The sequence below is a fragment of the Pan paniscus genome, chromosome 7 (assembly GCF_029289425.2).
Source record: "Pan paniscus chromosome 7, NHGRI_mPanPan1-v2.0_pri, whole genome shotgun sequence".
Taxonomy (NCBI): domain Eukaryota; kingdom Metazoa; phylum Chordata; class Mammalia; order Primates; family Hominidae; genus Pan; species Pan paniscus.
In genome coordinates this window covers 45,140,996-45,166,172 of record NC_073256.2, presented here as the reverse complement: position 1 = coordinate 45,166,172, position 25,177 = coordinate 45,140,996, and the positions used below count along the sequence as shown (strand labels likewise).

Genomic DNA, 25,177 nt, shown 5'->3' with positions numbered 1-25,177 from the left:
TCAAGGTGCCAGGAGAAGACAGAAAGGCGGCAACCATTTGATGTGTAGCCTAAGGACAGAGGCCCCAGGAGCACTCCAAAGAACCAGGGCCAGGAGTCACTGGGTCCGTCTGGAAGTCATCATCTCTGGGACAAGATGACTCAGTCGTCATTGAGCAATTTGTTCCAGGGCTTGCAGCAAGTCACCCGCCAGTGAAAAAAATCCCACAGCCCACCTTGATCCATGTGGATTGCATGATGCAGAGAAGTAGAAACCAAGCCATAGAGGTCAAATGGCTCCCTTCCTAACAGGGAAAGAAAGACACAGAGAGAGAATGACAGAGGGACTGAGAAAGAGTCAAATGAAAGATAAAATGAAACAGAAATCAGGAAAGAAGGGAAGAGAAGTGGAGACACAGAGATGGAGAGATCCCAACAGGCAAAGGGGAGGAGGGAACATAAAAGGGAGAAAGGAAGGAAGAAAGAAGGGGACCCTTTTATAATGTTCATTTCAGATCAGCCTAAGATCCACCATCAAAATGAACGACATGCCCTCAGGCTTTCTGTACGAGGAGAGAACTCCCAAGCATAAAAGATGCAGTGTGATTATCGAAATTCATGTTGTCAGCGGCGGGTGACAACAGGGCTCAGCTGCATTCATAATGCATGAGGTGCCTCATGGGGCGTCCTCTAGAGGAAGCACTGGAAGCTGCACTTCATCAGTTAGTTACAGTGGACACCCTAGTAATACCAGAGACCCAGCCCCAGTTCAGAATGCATCAAGAGAGTTTATCAAGCACCAAAACATCTGGATGTGATAGTGTCTGGGGCAAAATGCATCCCCACACCCCACAAAGCTGCCTTACATACCCCGGCAGAAATCACTCCCAGCCTTGGAGGGGAGGTGCATGATGTGACCAAAGATTCTGGGGCGGATGGAAACTGACGTAATCCGTGTATGTGCCTAGTTTATTTCAACCACATCAAAGTAAGTCCAGCTCTTGCACGGGGGCTGGGGGACATGTGCCTGCCCACCCCGCCTTGGCGTGCACATGGCTTTAAATAGATACTAACAAGGCCGCAGCAGTGGAGCAGAGGAGGAAACTGGAGCTCCTGCCTTGCCCGGCTGTAATTAGGTTAATGCCGGAACGTGGTGCAAGTGGCCCACTTGGCATGAGGGTCTGGAAGAGGAGCCCTCCCCAGTGAGGAGCCCCCCTCCCCTCCAAATCTCCCCGCTGCCATCAGCCAGTCCGGCCACAGCACTCACCCTTCTTCCGTGCCTGGGCGATGACCTCAGCAGAGCTTTTGCTCATCACCTTGGTGATATACAGCGGGCAGTTGGTCTGGTTGGCGATGGTGATGGCACGATTCACGGCTTCGGCCTCGACCTGCAAAACAGCAGCAGAGCATGAGAATGTGGCTCAGCCCACCCCACGAGCCACTACCTTTATCCTCCACCCCAGAGAGAGGCTAAGATGAAGGCGAGGCTGCTGGTCTCCAAGGTCCTACCCCAGGGGACAATTCGAAGGAGTATGACTTGCCTTGTGTCTCTCAACATTGGTTTGGTTGAACTAATTCCCTCCTGTGGCTGGACACAGTGGCTCCTGCCTGTAATCCCAGCACTTTGGGAGGCTGAGGCAGGTGGATTACCTGAGATCAGGAGTTCAAGACCAGCCTGGCCAACATGGTGAAACTCCGTATCTACTACAAATACAATAAAAAAAAAAAAAAAAAAAAAGCTGGGCATGGCAGCAGGTGACTGTAATCCCAGCTACTTGGGAGTATAAGGCAGGAGAATCACTTGAACCCAGCAGGCAGAGGTGGCAGTAAGCTGAGATTGCACCACCATACTCCAACCTGGGCAACAAAGTGAGACTAAGTCTCAAAAGAAAAAGAAAAGAAAACTCCCTTCTGACCCTTCTCCAGGTGCAGGCAGCAAGCCTGTGACATCAGCACTGGCCCAGAGTCTGTAAGAAATGCAGATTTTCTGGCTCTGCCCTGGACTAGAAACTCACAGGCTAGAAACTCTGAGGGCGGGACCCAGCAATGTGGGTGATTTTCACATTTACTAACGTTTGAGAACCGCCACACACAGACACTGATTGCTCTCAATTCCATATATTCATTCTGCTCCCAGGGTCTTGAGTCAAGATATTCAGTGATGTGGAGTTTGTGCTGGGCTCCCATTAAATGCTCATGAATGAAGTCAGCATCACCCACGAAACAATGCAGCCTCACAGGGCTCTAGGAATGGAGTGGGCCCCGTTTGTCTACACCAACGGCCCCCTGTGTGTGAAGCACAAACGTGGCCAGCCACAGCCTGGTACGACCTTCAGCACAAGATTGGAGAACTGCTTGAGTAAATAATCTGGCGCTTTAAATAGGAAGTTCCAGTCAGTGTGGTGGCTCACACCTGTAATCCCAGCACTTTGGGAGGCTGAGGAGTGTGGATCACCTGAGGTCAGGAGTTCGAGACCAGCCTGACCAACATGGTGAAACTCTGTCTCTATTAAAAATTAAAAAAAAAAAAAATTAGCCAGGCATGGTGGCGCATGCCTGTAATTCCAGCTACTCAGGAGGCTGAGGCAGGAGAATTGCTGGAACTCAGGAGGCGGAGGTTGCAGTGAGCTGAGATGGCGCCACTGCACTCCAGCCTGGGCGACAGCGAGAGACTTCATCTCATAAATAAATAAATACGTCGGATGTTCAGATGAATGATATTTCAAATCCCACGTGATGACTGTGGAATATCTGATCAGGCAAGACTCCCTGGATCAAGTTCTATCCTACAGAGGAATCACCAATCGGCAAGGGAAGGAGCAGGTGAAATTGTGGAAGGCAGATCTCAGAACATCACTGTCTCCCTCTCCATCCCAGCAAAAGGGCTCTGGCTTGAACTCTTGGAGGGGAGGGACTGGGGCTTACTCACTGCTTAGTATCTTCCATGCCCTGCCCCCAATAGCTCCCAATGTCCTGCCTGATACACAGCAGATGCTCAAAAATGTTTGCTAAGCATATAAATGATTTCATTTTATGTTCATGGTATTTCAATCTAGGCTGCTCCACAGAACACTGTTATTTTCCACAAGAAATAACTGAGCCCCTATAACTGAATTGGCTACCTTGTCTCCACCAGAGCTTGGCCAAAAGATTAAATTCTGTAATTGTATTAACTGGTAATCTAATTTAGCAGAGCTGAGACAACTTCACTCACATTTGGCCTTTCAGGCATCAACTATGTGAAAAGGGATGTCTAGAAATCCACAATCCAAGCAAAGCGCTCTTGAAAAAGCTCATTAAACACCCAAATGTTTTTCATTCCTAAGACAGCTGAAGGACAAGCCCTCTCTCTCCACTTACAGCAGAGATGCCTGTGGCCCGGCAGCACCAGGCGGGGGCAGGGACATCTTGCATGGGTGTGAAGTGTGAGATGGACTCCACTAGAACCCTCAGCACCTCCCAGAGATACAGGTGACTACTCCGTTTATTGTCCCAACACGGGGTTTCGCCATGTTGCCCAGGTTGGTCTTGAACTCCTGGGCTCAAGCAATCTTCCCACCTCGGCCTCCCAAAGTGCTGGGATGACAGGTACGAGCCACTATGCCTATCTTCTGATTTTAATGATAAGTTAACTCAGAAAGGGAAATGACCTGTCCAGGGACACACAGCAGTGTCAGGACATCTGTCATTCTACAAGGCCTGCTGGAAAGTGCCCGTCCCTGTGAAGGGTTCTTCATTATCCTCATCTCCAAGTCCCCACTCTCTTCCCAGACATCAGTCTTATAGCTCAGAGCCGCTGTCAAATTCTATCTCTACACTCACTTTCTGTCTACCTCTTTCTCCTCGCCTTGTCCACAGTCCCTTCAGAAAGGATCACTCACTTTCTTATCTGTTTTGCATCCCCACAATGCCAGGCACTGCCCGGATTGGCACGCGGGCTCAGTCGCCACTCCTCTCAGCCACAGATGGCTCAGTTCCAGATGTCTGCACTCCCTAGTGTCCTTTCCAATCCTCTGGGTGGAAAACGAGGGAAAATCCTACTGGGTGGTCTCACATGGTGGGTTGGGAAGAAAGGCCTAGTGGGTTAGGAACATGTTTTGGAAAGTTCAAATCCAAGAGAACCATCATGCTAGTGATGGATAGGTCACCAAACTGCAGAGAAGTTACACTGGGGTGTGTTTCATTCCATCAGCAGCACCTCCCCAAGTAGACTGGGAAGCTAAAATTCACACAAAATCGTTCCATACTTGTTCTCTTTATCACCCACACAGGGTTTAACACACAACAGATCCCTCTTGACAAACTCACCATGAGAGGAGACGTCAGCCGGCAGGTGCCTGTGGGCTTGAGTTCTAATCACGCTCTGCCACTATCCAAGCCTTTCAAACCCCCTGCATCCCCCTCCTCGCCTCACTGGGCTGTCATATGGCTAAAACGACTCAGGGCCTGGCATACAAGAGGGGCCTCTAAATCAGCTGAAAAACTGCATCCCATACTGGTGCATCCCTGGATCTGCCAGCCCTCAAGGGGACTCCATAATCAGTTGCTGGGGATTCTGAAGTTCTCAGTGCAACGGCTGCTGGGCCTAATCATGTAAAAATGGTTTCAATTTCTCTGGTTGAAATAGCAATGACATGGTTTGGCTCTGTGTCCCCACCCAAATCTTATCTCAAATTGTAATCCACACATGTTGAAGGAGGGACCTGTAGGAGGTGACTGGATCATAGGGAAGGTTTCCCCCATGCAGATCTTGTGATAATGAGTGAGTTCTCACGAGATCTGATGGTTTAAAAGTGGCAGTCTGCCTTCTGCTCACTCGCTCTCTTGCCGCCACATAAGACGGAACCTGCTTCCCCTTCACCTTCCACCATGATTGTAAGTTTCCTGAGGCCTCCCCAGCCATGCAGAACTGTAAGTCAATTAAATCTCTTTTCTTTATAAATTACCCAGTCTCACGTATTTCTTTACAGTAGTATGAAAATGGATGAATACAAGCAACCAGAATAACAACTCTCTGAGAGCATTTTCCTCTTCAGCAAAGCCAGGGCCCTTTCTTTCTGTGTTTGTGTACTTCTCTGCAGAAAGCAGGAGAAAGAAGGAATGCAAGCCCCTCAGAAGGCTCTAAAACTTGAAGAGTGAGGGTCTCAGCAGGAGCCTCATGTAGCATTTGCAGAAGTGGCATTTGCTTTTCTCAGAGGACATCTTCTCACCTCCTTGTACAGCTGGTACATGGCAGGCAGAGGGACTGGCTCCCAGTCACCAAACGGGAGGAAAGCAGGAGGAAACTTTCTAATAAAGCCCAGGTCCAGGTGTGGCTTTAAGCTGAGTATGTGTACACTGCGGGAGGGGTTGGGGTAGCAGGCAGGACCCTGCACTTTCTAGCTCTCTGCTTTGATAACTGGGCAGTCACTTAACTTCATGCTTCTGGAGTGTCCTCATATAAAGAGAGATAACCAAGGAGCCCACTGCAGCACAGCTCTGGTACCACCACTCATGGGCAGTGGAATGTAAATGGTGCTCCCTGAATACAGCCATGCAGCCTGCATGAATGGCATCCCCTGGAGTTGTGGGAAGGAGATGTTGTACCTCCTGCAAAGGACAGTTACAAAACTGAAATGTGGGCCAGGAACACAGTGTCCAGCACACGTGAGCACTAAATGAAGGCAGCTTTGAACAGGGCTCACGTGAGAACTGTGTCAGCCCTCCACCTCTCCCGGACTCTGTGCATTTCCAAGGCCCAATCCCAAGACTGTTTCAGGGCGGAACAAAGCCCTGGGAACAAAGCCCTGGGAACAAAGCCCAATTCCAGGGAGGTCAGGGCTGAGAGCAACCATGGCTTATGCTGCCATGGTTTAAACCACCCGACAGGTGGATCCTGGGGAATTTGGCGAGGGCAGTCACAGAAGCCAGCCCAGAGGGAGAAGTGAAACCACAGAAACGAACCCTTGCGGTGTCTGCAAAAGTGGGATGGTGCCTGCATAGGTGTGTGCAAGCACATATGTGCATGTGTGTGCGAAAATGTGTGTGTACACCTATGCGTGTCTGTGCTTGTACATGTGTATATGTGTATGTGAAAATACGTGGGTACAACATATATGTGCGTGTCTGTGCCTGTGCACATGTGCGTATGCTAAAATGTGTCTGTGTGTGTACACGTGCATGTCTGTGCCTATGGACGTGTATGTATGTGTATGAATGTGAGTGTGTGCACGTGTGTGTGCTTGTGCAGGTGGATCTGTGTGCACACAAATGTGCATAAAATCAGCCTCAGGCATGTTTATCGTCGGCTGATCTTAGCCTGCTCTCGCCTGCAAGCTGTCCCCTGCAATCACTGTCCACCAGCCACGGTCTCAGCATGGGGCTTCCCTCAGCTGACACAGGGGCCTGCCTGCCTCCCTCATCCTCGGGCCAGCACCAGGCCACCCTTTCAGCTTTTAGCATGCATGAGAAGGTTGATAGCTACAAAAGGGCCTGCATCCCTGGCCTGAAGCAGGAACGTGCAATCCTGAAAATGTCACGGCTTCCATTCTGTCATCTGGGGAGAGGAAAATGTCCTCAGGGCCTCAAATGCTACTGAAAGTGTCTTGGAGTGTGCAGTTCTGCGTATCTGCCTCTGCATGTGTATGTGTCTGTGTATGTCTATGTGTCTGTGTGTGTCTAAGTGTCTGTGTCTGTGTGTGTCTGTATGTCTATGTGTATGTGTGTGTGTGTAGGTGTCTATGGCTGCGTCTAGTTGTCTGTGTGTCTATGTGTCTGTGTGTGTTACTATGTGTATGCATGTGTGTCTATGTCTGTTGTGTGCCTACCTGTCTGCGTGTGCCTATGCCTGTGTGTACATGTGTGTCTACGTGTGCATATGCACGCAGCAAGAAGGACAGAACAAAGCGTGGACCCTGACTGTGTGCAAAGCATTCCGAGTGGCTCCCACTCTCGTCTTTCTGCCTGTCTTGACTCCTTTCTCCTCTTCCAGCCTCATCCCTTCCCCTCAAGTCTGAAAGCATCCCAACCACCCCCTCCTGCATCCGAGGCAGTACACAGATGGTGCCTTTGCTCCCAAGCCCTCCTGAATCCACTTCCTTATCACAGGGACCGGCTCCCCTCCCAAACTGGTACGAACATGACCACATCCCAAACTCAGGGTGGTGGCACGGTGCTGACACTCAGCGACTCAGTGGCCACAGCCCTGCAGGGAGCTCTTGCCAAGCTCCTCCCTCCCGGGCTTCTGGAGCCTCCTCACTGTCAGCCTCCACTCAGGCCCTTGGTGATCTGCCCCCACTGCTCGGCGCCAGTCCCTTTTCTGCCACTTCCTCCCATGAAGGGGAAATCCTGGTGGTTCCCTGGAGATTCCCTGATTGCACGCTTCACTCAAAGCTGCAGGCTGCTCCCTAGTCAGGGCCCCTAGAGCCTGACATCCAGCCTGTCATTAAGGAGCCAACTTCTGAAAAGTATTTCACAGCCACAAATTCTAACTGATGAACACAGGTTCTCCATCACCTAAGACGTGTGCACCCTCCCTTCGAACTCACACACCTCACCAAGACGGTGAGTCTCCACCTTTGAGCCAGCACAGGCCCCTGCTCTGAATCTTCCCTCCATAATTTTAAAAGATTCTGTCTATCAAACTCTGCATATCATGTGATATCCGGTGCAGGGTTACCTTGGAAAAACTTACAATTCCCCACATGCCTTCTAGGCATTTAGAAGAGCTTTTCCATCCTTCCAACTATGTTTTGGTGAATTTTGGTAAGATATTGGAGACCATAAGTTGTGAACCACTAAAATCTAGATTGCAGGATGCCAATGAAGAACTGTTTGTGTCTATACAAGCAAGGGCTTGAAGAATTACAGACAGAAAGAAGAATCTTCTGGCGAAACAGTCCACACCACCTTACCCTCAGGAGCAATCTAACACTTCACTTTGCCTGCGTAGACAGACAGACACACACGTGACCCACAGCTTCTCAGAAAGACCACAGTCAGCATCAGAGAAGCCCCCTTCTCAACAGGCAGGAAGCAGGTTCCCTGAGGCTCTGCACAGTGCCCAAGGGACACTGATTCACGCATTCCGCTTGGTGGACATTCACCTCCTCAGGTCGGCTCAGCACATGTCCCTCGGGGCCCGTGATGCCCAGATCCAGGATCCTCTGCTGCTCCTGCAATGTTTAGAGAAAGTCAGGCTGTGAGGGAGAGTGGATTTTGCACAGCTCTGATGGCAGAGGCCCGGGCATGCAGTTATCCGGGCAAGATGGAAAATTACCACTGCCAATCGTTCTGCCCTCATCCCAAGACCTCATGAAGAGAAGGGTTCGTTATCCTGTTCCCAGTCCCGCCTGAGCAGGATGGATCAATTACAGCCTCCCAAAACCCATTCAGCTGTTCCCTGGGATGCTGACGACTGGTGCATTTGCAACCCTCGGCCACGGTGTAAAATGCCTGTGTGTGACGTGAGGGTTCCCGTACCCCACCCAAGGCAGCTGCGTTACAGCACCGAGAGAAATGGCCTCTCTCTGCAATAGTAACTGACTTAGAAGTTCTGTGGCACACACGGAGTGGCACGTGTGTCACTGGCATTCATGCCATGGGTGAGACTGAGCAGAGCTCCAGCAAGGGAACACCAGGTCCCTCTGCTTTTCCACCTTGGTGTTAAGCTACAGATGCAGCTTCCCTTTCTTGAGCCTGCCTCTCACCCTCCAGGTGATGAAGAAATGACGAAAAAGAAAGCCCTGTACCTCTGCAATGATGTCGCCATTTTCTGCGTGGACTTGGGCTATGGCGCCAATATCCCGGATCACACTCAGTACTTCATAAATCTGAGAGAGAGACAAGGGTGGGATCAGAGACAGGGACTTCCATCTTCCTGTTCACAAAGACAATCATCTCCCCACCAACAGCATTTCTGGGATGAGAAACAGGACACCTAGGCGATTCTATTAGCCTGGCTTTTTTTGATATGACGAGGGCAATGTTTCTGGCCACATTTGATGGAGAAAGACCCCTCAGAAATTAACAGAGGCAGTACAACTTAGCAGGACGTGGACCAGGAGTGAGAAGCTCTTGGGTGACACCTGGCTCTGCACCAGGTTTGCTAAGGAGGTTCTGAGTGCCGCTCCCAGACACGCCATGCGGGGCAGAGCCTCAGATCCAGGGCGGCAGAGTGGCAGTGCTGGGGGCCAGGGCACTGCGTTCATACTCTCTCCCAAGGCTCAGTTACATCAGTAACTGCATCCACCAGCCACTTCCCAGGAAGCTAGGAAACATGCATACATCGGAGACTGCTTTCCCAAACAGCCACAGCCTGAAGGTACCAAATGTCAGGGTGCCTCTTCCGAAAAGCCGACTTTCTTACCTGGCAATCCGTTAGCTGGAAGCGATCTTTGAAAGCCATGTACACGAGGAAGGAATTTACCCCTAGTGCGGACAAAATAGGGAAGTGGACTTTTAATAGATAAACCAAATAACCAAATAAGGGATAAGAAAGTGATAATACTGTCTGTGTGTGTACGTGTGTGTGTGTGTGTGTGTTTCAGTACAGAGAAAGAGAGAGGAGAGAAATGGAGACACAGAATGGTAAAGGAAGCAGAGTACCATATAAATAACCGGTGAATGTGGGAGGAAGAGGCACAAGGATGCTTTTTAGTATTCTCATAATCTTCCTGTAAGTTTACAAGTATATCAAAATTAAAAGTTGCCAGTGTTTGCACATCCATGTTCATAGCAGAATTATTCACAATAGCCAAAAGGTGGAAGCAAAAATCAAGCCTCCATTAACTGATAAATGAATAAACCAAATGTGGTCTATCCATACAATGGAATATTATTCAGCCTTTAAAAAGGAAACACACCCTGACACATGCTACAACATGGAGAAACCTTAAGGACATCATGGTAAGTGAAATAAGCCAGTTGCAAAAGGACAAATACTATATGATTCCACTTGTATGAGGTCCCTAGAAGTCAATTTCACAGACAGAAAGTACAACAGCAGTTGCCAGGGACTGGGGTGAAGGACAGTGGAGAGTTAGTGTTTAATGAGTGAGTGTAGTGTTTTAGTTTTGCAAGATAAAGAGTCCTGTGGATGGAGGGTGGTGATGGTTGCAACAACATTATGAGTGTATTTTAAAACAATGAACTGCACACACACTTAAAAATGGTTAAGATGGTAACTTGAATGTTATATTTATTTTACCACAGTTAATTTTTTAAGCTGCCTCTACCAAACAAGTCTGTTGCGACTGTAACAAGAAAATGAATTAGAAGTTTCTGCCTATGAAGAACTGTGATAAATGTCTTTTCTTTGGCAGACAGACTGCCTTCCATGCTGATTTTTAAGAAAATGATTTTTTAAGTAAGAAAAGGTCCATTAGTTCAACAAGCAGATGTCGCAATTCTCATCCTGGCGTCTTGGAGTTCTTGCCTCCCTAGGCACCAGACCAAACATCCCTGCCCAACATTCATCACAATTTTAAACAATTGTCCTGGCAACCTCGCAGCCTTGGAGCTTAATTCAAGCCACCTGGGGGGTGCTGGGGGCTGCCTGAGTTAAATGCCTCTGGACATCCTGGCCCTTCTCCCGTTGCCAGGCAACAGTTACCATGGTAACCCTCCTGCCTGGTTTGGAGCAGATTCAGTCTAAGTATCCACAGTTAAACCACTTGGAGTCTCTGCATGCTCAAAAGTGAGAAAAGTCAAAGGTTACCTATTTTCTTTTATGTGGAAGCTTTGTGCTGGAAAGAATCTTAGAGAACATCTAGTCCAAGACCCTCATATATGAGAAATGTTTAAAAAACTGAGACCCATAAAATTTCAGCAAATTACCCAGGGTCACACAGTTAGTCTGTGGAAGATCAGAGAAATAAACCCAAGACTCTTGCTTTTCATTCCAGGGCATTTTCTATCATTCTAGTACCTAGAGATTTCCCTCTTGCCATGTCACTCACAGCACATGGTGTTTCTAAGCCTGGAAGTCCCCAGAACCCTAAAGCAATAGGTGTTTCCCTGAACACTAAGATCCAGTGAAGTTAATCTGGTCTCTAGCCAAGCCCAGCGAGACCCAGGAAGATGATGTGGCCTGGCTCTTCCCCGCAAACCCCCGAGGTTCTAGTTGACAAGAGTCCCAGAGGCACCTTGAGGTGGTAAAGATTCCTCCTGCCTCTCTGTGAATCTTCCCAATCCCTGGAAATTTGTTCTCCAAAATAATTCTAGGGAAAAGAAAAGCCCTCTCAGGTTGTCACTCAGTTTTGAAGTGTCTCATAGCCCTCAAATCTATCCTAGATCCATCCAGGTTTGTAGGAAGGGGCTGCCCAACACTCTCCTGAGACTGTCAAATCCTCACTGAGATATGTATTTGTTATCTTTTGAGGGTAAATCTCTCTCTCAGCAGCCTCAACTCCCCACCCTGGCTAGAGAGCACGGTGCTCACAAACCAATAAGCTGTGAGCAGCTGTCACCTAAGAACAGGTCCCAGCAGTAAGCCTCATCTTCTCTTATCATCAATGAAGGCTCATGTTACTGCACTGGGTAAGGCCACCTCCAAACAGCATAAGCTGCGGCCCAAAGCCCTCTCTCCTTCCCAGGGGCAGGCATGGGCATGAGGCACAAATGGGATCTGGAAGCATTATCACTTTCTTCCCAGGGCTGTGCCAGTTCATGGACTGAAGCGGAAACATCTGCAGAGGGCATTGACTCAGTGCAACCTACCGTGATCCTTCACAAGCGCTTCCATCTCCTCCTGGATGCCCTTATGCCACTCGCTGATGTCCACATGCAGAGAGTAGTCACAGCAGGACTTGCTGTCGGCCCATTCCCTCCACTGGTCAAAGGCAGCGAGCAGGCTTGTCCCAGGCTCAGGAACAACGTGGTCAACTAGAAAGAAACAGACATATGTCATCATCACCAAGAGCCTCAAGGGCCGTGGGCCAGCAGGTATTTTCCCACTTGAACCCTGAATAAGGCTTCTTGGGTTCAAAATCGAGATGGTGATCTCTACAACCAGCTTCTAAGAATCCATGTAACCCAGCTGATTATCCAAGAGGGAGAAAGCAGAAAGCAGCAACTTGGCATTGGATGATGTCTCCAGTGAAACCACACATGCACTGCCCAGATCTGATTTCCCAAAACCCCTGAAAGCTCAAGCTTTGGGTGCATTTCACGGACAACGAGTCCTTATGGACAATGGCAGTGTCAAATGGCCGGGGAGCAGCCAAACCCTTCTTTGTGTTGAAAGCAGCTTATGAGACGCCCCCCGCCAGACGGCAGGGAACTTGAAGGTGCTGGAGCAGAGCCACACGGACCGGGCCTTTCAAAAGTTCCCGGGCATTACCTGCTCTCTCATTACCGCTCACATTTCTGCAGCATAATACCACTTTGTAATTTAAGGGAAATCTTTCATCTTAAGAGTTCAAAGTGTTTTAAAACTGCAGTCATTGTTATATTACTATGGAGGTAGGCTGATCTGGAAGACTGAGGACTTTGGATGCAAACTGACCCGAGTTGGTTTCCTGGCTCCTTCATTCACCCGCATGGTGTCCTGGGGTAAACTCCTTAATCTCCACTGCCCTAATTTCTGTGCTGCTTTAAAATAGGGATATTACCTAGCACATACATTTCTTATGAGGATTAAAGGAGATAGCATATCCATCAATCTTATGTCATTCCCTGATTTAAATCCTCCAATGGCTTCCGCCTGCTCTTCAGATAAAGATTCAAGTCCCCAGTAAGGTTTGCAAAATCCCAACCAGTGTGGCCCTGGCCTACCTCTATAACATGACCCTGGACCACCTCTCCCTTGTACCCTGCTCTCCAGCTACACGGACCATTTTTCAGCTCCTAAAATATCTACCTGCTGCCTCCCACCACAGGGACTTTGCACCTGCTATTATCTCTCCTAGGTCTTGAAGAGCTCTTGCCCAGTTAACATGATGGCAGGAGGATTACCAGGACTATTACTACCCATCTTCTGCACACAAGCACTAAAATACAAACTGAAATGATTTGTCCAAGGTCAAATCAAACTTGTGCAACAATAGAAATAAAAACCAGGACTGAACACTTAAAGCAATGAATCATTCTTCCTAAATATTAGATTTTCTACACACAGGTAAGCAGTTCTGAGCTAAGAAAACATCAGTCCATGTAATGCTAGAGAGCTCAGATTTCTGAAATGGATCAAATCTTGCAGATACTGCTAAATTCTGATCAACTGGGCTTGGATTTGTATATGTCAGAAATATAGCCATTGCACTTTGGGAGGCCAAGGCAGACAGATCACATGAATCAAGAGTTTGAGACCAGCCTGGCCAACATGGTGAAACCCTGTCTCTACTAAAAATACAAAAATTAGCTGGCCGTGGTGACACATGCCTGTAGTCCCAGCTACTTGGGAGGCTGAGGCAGGAGAATTGCTTGAGCCCGGGAGGCAGAAGTTGCAGTGAGCCAAGATTGTGCCGCTGCACTTCAGCCAGGGCAACAGAGCAAGGCCTTGTCTCAAAAAAAAAAAAAAAAAAAAAAAATATATATATATATATATATACACACACACACACACACACACATATACACACACACACACACACATACAATATGACCATCTAAGCTGAATTTTCTTTTGACAAAATTTACTTTTTTGTAAGTATTAGTGTATGTAAATAAATGGGTACACACATATCTGGTATCTGTAATACAGATAATGTTATCTAATAAAAACAAAAATGATGTCCAGTTTAAATGCAAGCTTATTTCATCAGTAAAATGCTGATGTAGAAAAGTTGACAAAATAATTCCAATTTTTCTTAAGTTGTATGTCCCCTCATCAACACCCAAAAAAAAATAAAAGAAAGAAAGAGAGAGAGAGAGAGAGAGAGAAAGAAAGAAAGAAAGAAAGAAAGAAAGAAAGAAAGAAAGAAAGAAAGAAAGAAAGAAGGAAAGAAAAGCATAAAAATATCACTGTGTAGCAATCAGTTTGGGCAGAATCTCCCTACCCACTCCCCTGGCTTCATCTCTTGTCCTCCTACAAATCACCCTTCAGAAGCAGCTAGAAGGATCTTAAACCTTTCATCAAACACTGCCATTCCCCTTATTAAATCCTTTAGTAGCTGTCTACCATCCTTAGAGTCCAATTCAAACTCTTTCTCTCGGCCAGTCAGATCCGGTCCTAGTTGATCTCTCCAAGGTACTCTTTATCCCCGACCTGCTCACCCACAATGGCCACCCCGGCCATTCTTCACTTTGACCTGCCCAACCCCTGGGCAACTCCAAGCCTCTGCACAAGCAGCCCTCTCTCTCTCTGGAAACCCATTCCCCTCGCTCTTGACTTGGGCATCTCCTCATCCTTCTCACTGGGGCTATATGTCACCATCCCAGGGTGGCATCGTTTCTGAATCCGTTTCACTCATTTACTCTCTGACCCCTGACTAGAATGTAAACTCCCTCTGAGCAGGTACTGAACGCCCAGATCAGGGAAGAGCCAAATGAATGCTCTAAATAAGTGATGGAATATTTCCTTCTGGCTCTCACATTCCACTTGCAATCAGGTCAAGCAGCAAAGGAGGGGCTCTCCTGGGAACCGGACCAGCTTTTGCTGCGGCAAAGACCCCTCCCCTCAACACTGCTCTGCCAGACCCTCACTTATGGAAATGCATTCCTTTCACTGGCCAGCAAAGGGAATGAGCAGAAATAATATTTTTTTTCTGATGATATGATTCTTTGAGTAGAAAATTTCAAAAATACAGAAAATTTTAGGGAAAGTTAATAATCCCATTACCACCACCACCCCAAAATCAACCTATTCAAATTTGGGTGTATTTTTACTGCCTTTTTTCTATATATTATACCTTATTCTATTTCTTTATTTATAGTCCACTTTCTTCCCCCAAAAAGTTTTAAAGTGGTTTATAGAGATACATAAAATACAAGAAAATGTGATAAACCAGAAAGAGTAATGCAAGATAAAGCGGAAGAAAAATAATGGTAAAATAAAATCAGGAACGAGGCATGTATGTATGTACGTGTGTATTTATATGTGTATACGTGTATGTAAAATACGTGTATGTATATGTGGATGCAAGTGTGTACATATGTGTGTGTTTGTATAGATAAATACTTGAGATTTAGTCTTATACATTGGCTAAATTTAGAGTTAGGCTCTCTAGCCAATATAAATAAGGAAGCCTGATAGGTTTAACGTATCTATTTCCTTTAAGATTAAAAAAACAAATCCCTCCTAAGAAGGATAAGTACTGGTGACACTAAGACCCACATGCTCATAGTTACTGAATAATCCTTTCCTTCTATTGATTCATGATGACTTTAAAAAATACTTTATCATTATTATTACTAGATAACATATCTAATAATGTTTTAAATTCACGCATACTTTACAGAGAGACAATACCAGGTTCTGTTCCTGGGCTATTTTGCTCCATTCATCTCAGTCAGTACTAAATAGAGCAGCTTTTTGATACATTTTAATATCTGGTGGCAAAAGATAACTTGAGGCCAGGAGTTCGAGACCAGCCTGGGCAACATGATGAAACCTCGTCTCTAATAAAAATACAAAAATTAACTGGGTGTGGTGGCAGGTGCCTGTAATCCCAGCTACTCAGGAGGCTGAGGCAGGAGAATCACTTGAACCCAGGAGGCGGAGGTTGCAGTGAGCTGAGATTGCACCACTGCACTCCAGCTTGGGTGACAGAGCAAGAGACTGCCTCAAAAAAAAAGGAAAAAAATAAAAGCTCATTTCCTCCACAAGATTTTCTTCCCTTCTCCTTAGGCCAAGGCACTCATTCCCATTGCAAGGCTCAAGCAAGCCATCTAAAGCCTTACAACCATCACCACAATCTAGATTTAGAACATCACCAAAAAAGAAAGGCTGTGCCCACCTGCAGTCACTCCCCATTCCCTCCTAGCCTGCTACTCCCAGCCCCTGGCAACCACTAGTCTACTTTCTGTCTCTGTTCCACTCACCCTTAGACAAAGTGGGGAGGGTGACAGACAAGGACAACTTCAGGCTGGTGACTGGACCCATGACTCCACATCCCAATGATGTGTCGTCAGATCATCTGGTGCTAGACTCCTCAGACTTCAGGGTGCACAGTAATGATCTCCAGTGTTCCTTAAAACACAGGTTCTGGCTGGGTGCGGTGGCGCATGCCTATAATCCCAGCACTTTGGAAGGCTGAAGCAAGAGGATCACTAGAGCCCAGGAGTTCAAGACCAGCCTGGGCAACACAGCAAGACCCTGTCTCAAAAAAATAACATAAAAATAAAACACAGGTTCCCAGACCTTACCCCAGAGTTTCTGACGCTGCAGGTCCAGACTGGGACCCAGTAATCTGCATTTCTACTAAGCAACCCGGGAGCTACTGAGTCTGCCTTGAACTACCTTGAGCATCATTAACTGAGTGCAAATCTTTTCCCAAAACTTCTCCCTCCACCTCCATTCACTGCTCTCCATTTACCACGAGGGGCCTGTTTACTACACAACAGCATCATCACTTACAAAAAATAGCATGTTCCCTGGCTGCAATCCCATGGCTTCCTTGCATATCCAAATTCAGCTCCGGGGGTTATAAACCCTTGAAAAACTCAGGACCCGGACACAGCTGAGCACTTTGGGGAAATAAACATGCTTCCTTCAAGAGCTCATAACACTCAGAAACGTGTCCACGAAATGCCTCCACATGTTTTCCCACAGTTTTCTTTCCACTGAAGCTCTCCTGGGAAGAGCTGCTCCAAGGGAATAGGGCAGAATGTCATACTCACTTCCGGAGGGAGTAGAGTCCCCGCTGAGGACACAAGCCTGAAAATGACTTGCACAGAGCTCACAGGCCTTTCCTCTGGTGACCTCCCTGAGCTATCGGCCCCTGCAAGAGGGCAGCCTTGGCAACCCGACTATACCAGCAGTGAAAAGAGAATAGGCTTGGGGGTCAAGGAGCCCCCAAATTCTAGTTTTTGCTGCAGTACTCCCTCGCTGTGGTTTAGCCTTTGGGAACCTCCATTTCTTTTTTCTTTTCTTTTTTTTTCTTTTGAGATGGCGTTTCACTCTTGTTGCCCAGGCTGGAGTGCAGTGGCGCAATCTCAGCTCACTGCAACCTCCGCCTCCAGGGTTCGAGCAATTCCCCTGCCTCAGCGTCCTGAGTAGCTGGGATCACAGGCGCGCACCATCATGCCCAGCTAATTTTTGTATTTTTTTTTTTTTTTTTTTTTGGTAGCGATGGGGTTTCACCATGTTGGCCAGGCTGATCTCGAATTCCTGACCTCAGATGTTCCTCCCAACCTCGGCCTCCCAAAGTGCTGGGATTACAGGCATGAGCCACCACACCCAGCCAGGAACCTCCATTTACTCATCTATAAAAAGATAGGCATGAGCTGGGTTCAGTGACTCACACCTGTAATCCCAGCACTTTGGGAGGCTGAGGTGGGCAGATTGCTTGAGGCCAGGAGTTCAAGACCAGGCTGGGTAACATAGTGAGACCCCAACTCTACAAAAAAAAAAAAACATTACCCGGGCATGGTGGTATGTGCCTGTAGTCGCAGCTACTTGGGAGGCTAAGTGGGGAAGATCACTTGAGCCCAGGAGTTTGGGGATGCAGTGAGCTATGACTGCACCACTGCACTTCAGCTTGGGCAACAGATCAAGACTCTGTCTATTAAGAAAAAAAAAAAAGGCGTAAAACCACATACCATGCCGGGCTGCAAAAAGTTTACATAATAAAGTGTAGGTAAAAGCACCTGGCAAAATGCCTGGCACACACTGGGTGTTCCTTCCCTCAAGATGAGTGACTGGAAACACCCTCATGGTCTGCATGGTAGGCCTGTGAATCTAGTTTATGAGAGCCAGGAACGTGCCCCAGGACAGTGGCCTGAATTTGCAAGTTACAAGCAGTCTCTGAAAAAGGACTATTCCTCTTATTATGACTTCTATTAAAACTATCAAAGGACCCTACTGTTTTTTTTTAACAGTTTTATTGAGGTATAATTCACATGCTATGCAATCACTCATTTAAAGGGTATAACCCAGTGGCTTTTAGTTCACTCACAGAGCTTTACAACCATTGCAATAATCTAATTTTAGAACATGACTCAAAAAAGAAACCTGGTACCCACTTACAGTCACTCCCCATTCCCTCCTACCCCTGCTACTCCCAAACCCTGGCCACCATCAATCTACTTCCCGTCTCCGTAGATTTGTTTATTCAGGACATTTCCTATCAATGGAATCATATAAGATGTAGTCTTGTGCGTCTATCTGCTTTCACTTGGCATCATGTCATCAAGGTTCATCCATGCTGCAGCGAGAATCAGTGCTTCATTCCCCTCCTGCCTCAAGCGGTTCCCTAATGTTCTGCATTTTGGATATTAGCAAAGTGTGAGACACAAAGTAAATAAGCTGCTCCCTAAAACTTCAAAGAGAAGACCCGTTTGGAGTTTGCCATATTTAAATGACCCTACTTTTAATTTTTTTTTCTTTTATCCTTTTTCTTTTGTTGAGAAGGCGTCTCGCTCTGGCACCCAGGCTGGAGTGCAGTAGTGCAATCACAGCTCACTGCAGTCCTGATCTCCTGGGCTCAAGCAATCCTCCCACCTCATCCTCCCAAATAGCTAGGACCACAGGTGTGTGCCACCACACTGTCTAATTTTATTATTATTATTATGTGTAGAGACAATAGGTCTCGCTATGCTGCCCAGGCTGGAACTTTTTCTTTTTAAAACTCACTATAGACTCACATGGAGTTTTAAGAAATGACACAGAGAGAACCTTCATACCCTTCACCCCGTTTCCCCCAAAGGAAACATCTTGCCTAATTATAGTACAATATTACAGCCAGGGAGCGACACTGATAGAGAACCCAATATCATGAGTTTTTAAAGGGCTAGGCTGGCAGTATTTCTGACAAGGTCTCAAGGGGCCCTTTGTAATTAAAACCAGGGATGTCAGAAACACCTTCCCTGCAGTTCCAGTTCTGGAATTGAAGCAGTTGAGCAGGTACCACAGTCTGTAAGTCAGCTGGGGGTTACGCACGTGGAGCAGGAGGGAGGGGAGAGGATGTGTAGCCCTCCACCCTGCCCTCTGATCCCATCTTGGGATTACACACGTGGAATAGGAGGGAGGAGGGAGGATGAGGAGCCTTCACTCAGCCTGTGATCCCACCTTGGGGTTATACCCATGGAGCATGAGGGAGGAGAGAGGATGGGGAGCCCTCCACCAAGCCCTCCGATCCCACCTCAAAGTTACACCCGTGGAGCAGGAGGGAAGAGGGAGGATGGGAGCCATCACTCAGCCCTCCGACCCCGCCTCGGGTACCCACCAGCCCCTTGAAGCAAGGAGGGGCAGATGCTAAAACTCCTGTTGTCAGTGCACACACCTTCCCCTGCTCCCTGGATATTTACTCTATCAGCACTGCCCATCTCCAGGATCTTATTCCAAATAGTCACGGCCTCATTCTCCAGCACCATTCCCTGCTTTTCAATGTGTGTGAATCAGCCTCTCCCTTTTTCATCTCAGATAAATGAATCGACTTGAATTAAAAGCAAACCATCAGGGAGGCAGTAACACAAGCCATCCACTGGCTTATCTATGTGGCTTTCCCGAGCTGGCATCTACCCTGCAAAATGCCCTGCAAAATGCCAGGTGACCTCATCAACCAGGCAGGGAATGGCTTTTTTTGAAGGAGAGATAAGAGCCTTTGTGGGTTGTGCTTGGCAGTTAGGATAACGTGGTTTTGCTCTGAAAAAAAGGGCAGAAAAGGAGGAGAAAGCACCTGCCCCTGAGAATTTAAGGGGTACCCACTGAAGAGGCACTATTGGAAAGACCAGAGCCAGATACCTGGGGTCCAGGTCAGTTCTACCACTTCCTCACCATGTGACTTTAGACAAGAAGTTCAAACTCTCAGAGCTTCAGATTCCTCAGCCATGAAATGGGACTAATAATTAACTCAGGGTTCCAGGGTGTTGTAAACGAGGGAATATGGGAAATGCTTGAAGAGCATCTGCTACATAGATGTGGTTTGATAAACACCCCCAGGAAGATAAAGCTATGTTCCTTTGAAAGAAAAATGCCCATGCATAAAACACTGTGTAGTATTTAGGTGCCTCCAAAGCACGTGCCGCCTTACAGGGTGAACTACTTGCCTTGTACAAATATACTGTTTCTCCCGCAATGCTAAAGAAGCATTTTCCTAAGAGCTGGAACTATTTAGAATGTCTGTGCCTGAGTTTTTTCATCTTTGAAACAGTAAAAATAACATACATCCCAGCATTTTTCACGAGTGTTCAATAAGATGGTATTTGTAAGCTATAAGAGGCACTGTTCAAATATGACCAATTGCCATCTGTGTTTTCTTCTGTCTGGAAGAAGCAAGCAGGGGGACTGGTATACAGAAGGTGCTCAGTGCACACAGGACAGACCAAACATCACACCTGCCTCTAGACAACTTTAGCCTCTTCCTCCAAGGGACTCAGTCATGGAACTATGTGACTCAATATACCAACCTGAGAACCCCAGCATCCACTGGACACTGAAGTCCCAGGAGTACCCAGCTCTCCCGTCGGTCCTCCCTGCAGACTCACAGTGCCTGGATTTTAAACTCAAGCCCTCCTAATGGATGGGGAGGGGCCAGGCCACCTTTGGTTAGCACACGCCAGTGAAATGACTAACTGTAACATAAGTTTAAGTCACAAACATTGAAAGGTGAGAGTCATAGTAAAAACTATTCTGATTTATTCAGCACTTCCTATGTGTCTGGTATGACTCTAAACATCTTCCATGGATTCTCTCATTTAATCCTCACAACAGCCCCCTGAGCTCTGAGCCAGGGTTGGCCCTAGTTTTCAGCTGAACAGACAGTAAGATTAAGTAACCCGCTCACATTACTTAAAATGTGCCAGGCAGAGGGCCTGGGCCACAGAAGCTGCACAACAACCACACCTCCCGTGCCTATGGCAGGTAAGGCTCTTGGCAGAACTCTGGATGGTGGTCAACCACGTGGCCTTGGCCAGTGCAGCCACTGACAGGCAGAGCTGGAATCTGACCCCAGAACGTGTGATCAAAAGAGAGCAAGAGGGCTAGTTAATTGAGAAGTGAAATTCAGTCTTATCCCTTCATATATTATAACTAAAGCAAGTGACCCAATTCAATAAACAGATAGGAAAACCGTGTCCTTAGCCTAAGGGTGGCAGGCATATGGAAACATGTTCTTCACTGCTCGGACCTTCAGGCACTTGAGTAGCCCTCTCCTTTCTCTTTCCTACACTTTGTTCAATGTAAGTTTGCTTTTAAAACTAAACCAGTATCTTCATATAAATCAAGTGGCACCATCGGTCATTGTTCAGCATCTAGAAGCCCTGCTAGAATGATTATGACTAACTCTGGGGGAAGTGTTAAGCCAAGATCTGGTAAAACGCTTATAAAACAAACAACCTCCTTTAAGTGATCTGGTGATCGGCCAACTTTGGAGGAAACAAAGAGGTAGAAGATACAAACTGTGCCCTTAAAATGCCAACAATCCAGTTAGGGAAAACAAAAACTCACTAAAAGATACGAAAGGGATACGGATAAAATGATCCTGAAGGACCCTCCAGCTACCGCCTGTCCCCACCCCTCTCTTCTCATCGAGCTATGGAGGGAGCTGAATGTTGCTGACGCCCCACCTTCTCGCTCCCATTCCCTCTTGGCCCACTGCACACTGGCCCCCATCCTGCCAGTGCCTGGAACCTGTCCCTGCCACATCCCAGTTCTGTTCCCTTCCTGTCTGTCCAGCTCCCAGACAGCAATCTTGCAAATTTACTTCCCATGTCTCAGAAGAATCTTCCGCTGGCTCTTCTTCCTCCACCCTCATTTTCTTTATTTTTTATCTTTTATTTATTTTTTTGAGACAGGGTCTGGTTCTGTCACCCAAGCTGGAATGCTGTGGTGCAATCTGGCTGACCGCAGCCTTGATTTCCAGGACTCAAGCGATCCTCCCACCTCAACCTCCCGAGTAGCTGGGACCACAGGCACGTGCCACCATGCCCAGTTAATTTTTAATTTTTTGTAGAGAAAGTGTCTCCCATGTTGCCCAGGCAGGTCTCAAACTCCTGGGCTCAAATGATCCTCCTACCTTGGCCTCCCAAAGTGCTGGGGTTATAGGCATGAGCTACCATGCCCCACCCGCCCTCATATTCAATGCTCACTTGGGAGGTCTGTCCCACTCATTAGATTCCACTCACACTCCTAACATCTATTCAAAATGTCCCAAGTTGGGGTTCTGAAGAGTGCAACAGCAGGGCCTTCCCTGGCTGGCAGGCATGGGGCTCCTGATCTCTCCCTCTCCTCTGTCGTTTCCTCTCTCCTCCTTCCTGGCCAGCCCTTCTCCCTTTCTCCTGACTTCCTTCCTCCTATCCGTCAGCATTCAGTCTTCCTCATCACTCACTGGTCAATGGATATACGGAGCAGGACCCTCTTTAGTCTCAGGAAAAACCCCATGGTATGCAGCTGAAGCAGGCGGGCCTCTCTGGTGACTGTACCTGCCAGGATGGGCACCCACTGCAGGAAGAGAGCCACTCATCCTGAAGCCTAGAGTGGGCACCTGGAGCTGCCCACACCTGCAGCCTGCATCCCTGCCCACTGCTTCCTTCCTCACGGCCTGGGCCCTGGAATGAGGATGTCCCTTCCTTCCAGGCTGCTGGGAGAGGACCCTGGGAGGCCAGGAGTCAGAGCTGGAGACTGTGGGTAGGGAAGGAGAGGCAGGGAGCAGGCAGAGAGAAGGCCCAGATTCCAAACCCACTGTAATTTCACATTCTGAAGATGATGTCGCAGATGTATCTTGGGCTTTTCATCCCATTTTCCCGGATGAACACAGGCACAACCCTAGCTCCCCACCTCAGGGAAACATATCCACCTCTCTTCAGAAAGTTTCAAAAACAGGAATGGAACAGTTGAACCATTTTATAATTTCCTACACATTTGCATTTATTGGATAGCAATAATATCAACCTCACATAGACATAGTGTTTTTAAGTGATTCACAAAGTGTTATCACGTACCTTATCTCATCTGATGCTCAAACAAGGTAGGCAGGACAGGTTTACGATCTTACATCACAGACGCAGAGCCTGGAGGCCACGGGACTTGCCTGCTGCTGTGCAGACAGAATGTAGGAGCTCAAACCCCAAACTGGGAGCACTTGGCACCTGCCTCCTTCTACAGCTTAAACCACCGCCTCCTTCTAGGCATTTCTATGCATAGCAGTCACCTCAACGATCCATCCCTAAATCCTTTTCTGTCACTGGAAACACATGCAATGGGTAACTTAAGTGGGTAACTACTGACCTTAACCTAATGTGCATGAGAAAAAGCCAATTCAGGGCATCAGATAATGAGCTCAACTGATCCACCCGCCTCGGCCTCCCAAAGTGCTGGGATTACAGGCGTGAGCCACCACACCTGGCCCATGCTCATTTTTAATCATGGAGTTTTTTTCTTAATACCACATTATCTTAGAGTCTTCCTAATTCAATTTTTAATGGGAGCCATTCTTGCAGAGAATCTACCATCATTTCCTTAACAATTTCCCTGTGGAAGAACCTATAGGTTTCTTCCAAATTTCCTCTATTATACATAATGTTCTTATGAACATATTCATGCAAATAACTTTCCCCCTATTTTAAACGATTTTCTCTGGAGAGTCCTAGGGTTGGGATGCCTGGATGAACTATGGTTCTTCATACAGATGGCCACATTATGTTCCAAATGTGTCACCTCTTCACTCTGTCACCAGCAATGCATCAGGATGTCACCCCAGACAGCGCTGCTTTTTCCATTTTCTTTGCTTACTATCTGAGGGGGTAAAACACAAAGCTGTTTTCACTCTACCAGGCTGTCTGTTTCAAATAAATGGCTACCTTTCAAGATCCAACTGGGGGACTGAGTCCTACATGAGAGATCAGATCAACTAGCCATACAAAGAAGTTACTGACAATTTTACAACCACATGATTAAATGGCTCTGGCCACCATCTTAGGTCTGGTGCCCTCTCAACCCTTCTCCCAGCTTCATCAACCTGAGGCCTAAGCGATTCCCAGCCCAGGCTGCCTTGTTAGGCTAGGCATCCCCGAACCAGGCCAGGCAGCAGCAGCAGGTCTGGAGCCAGGCCCCAGCCCCAGGCGCCTGAGTCCCTCTTTCCGGGTCCAGGGAGAAGCTGTGCTTTGTCTCAGCTCCATGTTTATGTTCACAGACAGACACTTAATAGGAAATGCCATCCGTAAAGCAGGATGACGAAATCGTGGCCTGGGGAGAAGGCAAGGAGAGCCAACTTGGTTACAATGCAAAGCTTCAAACTTCAGGTCCATGCAGAATTTCTCCAAGAGATGTTGAAATCCTTGGCTCAGTGTGGGGCGACATCTCTGTTTCCTGTAATTAGACAGGCATTCTGCATCTGAAAAAAGGCCACGTTTACAGCACCTCATATCCCTTCCACCAGTGGGAGAAACACGAACTTGGCTTCCAGTAAGTGTGTGGTGTTTCATTTCTGGAATTCCTCTAGGCTTTCCAAAGTCCCAAGAAGTGACTTCTCCTGGCCCCACCACCACCGTGTCCTCCAGAGACCTCACAGGCCCTCAAGCCTGCTGGCTCTCAAATACCCAGCTCAGACAAGGGGGCCTCAACTCCACCACCTGAAAAGCTGGGCTGAAACATTCTCTCACTAATGAAAGAAATGCTAGAGAGCCAGTAGAAACTGTGCGTGTGAGAACAGCAAGCACCCAGTGATTCCGTAACTGTCCCCTGGGAACTTTCTTGGAACAAGGACAGGACAGAAAGCCACAAGGAATCTACTACAGATGCTCAGGGCTTTGGCTCCAGAGCTCACCTGTCTGGGTAGAATCCTGGCTCTACCACTGACTAGTTCTAGGACCCTGGGCAAAGTACTTAACTCCTCAGTGCCTCAGTTTCCCCATCTGCAAAATAGAAATGGCAACAGTGCCTACTTCACTGTATAGGGATTAAAAATATGAACTTTGGAGTCAGAAAGCCTGAGTTTACACCCCAGCTCTACCATGGCTAGCTACAGAACCTTAGGACTCCTTACCCTGTCAGGGCCTCAGGTTTCTTATCTGTGAAATGGACCTAATAATAGTAGCTACTCACAGCATTGTTCTGAAATAGTATCTACAAACAGCTAACAACAGTAGGGCCTACAAAATCGTGTGTTAAATAGTAAAAACAT

General features: G+C 47.5%; 1 protein-coding gene across 3 annotated transcripts in view; it reads right to left on the bottom strand.

Moving 5' to 3' along the window:
• The window catches only part of DPYSL2 (dihydropyrimidinase like 2), a 140,731-nt gene that overhangs the window by 22,016 nt on the left and 93,538 nt on the right, over window positions 1–25,177 (bottom strand). For all 3 annotated transcript variants that reach the window (XM_003823552.6, XM_003823551.5, XM_057302992.2), the window contains exons 4-8: window positions 11,676–11,840; window positions 9,325–9,386; window positions 8,708–8,788; window positions 8,063–8,131; window positions 1,246–1,366 (exon numbers count right to left, since the gene is read on the bottom strand). In XM_003823552.6, the coding sequence (XP_003823600.1) occupies window positions 1,246–1,366; window positions 8,063–8,131; window positions 8,708–8,788; window positions 9,325–9,386; window positions 11,676–11,840 (498 nt within the window). The remainder of the gene's footprint in view (window positions 1–1,245; window positions 1,367–8,062; window positions 8,132–8,707; window positions 8,789–9,324; window positions 9,387–11,675; window positions 11,841–25,177) is intronic.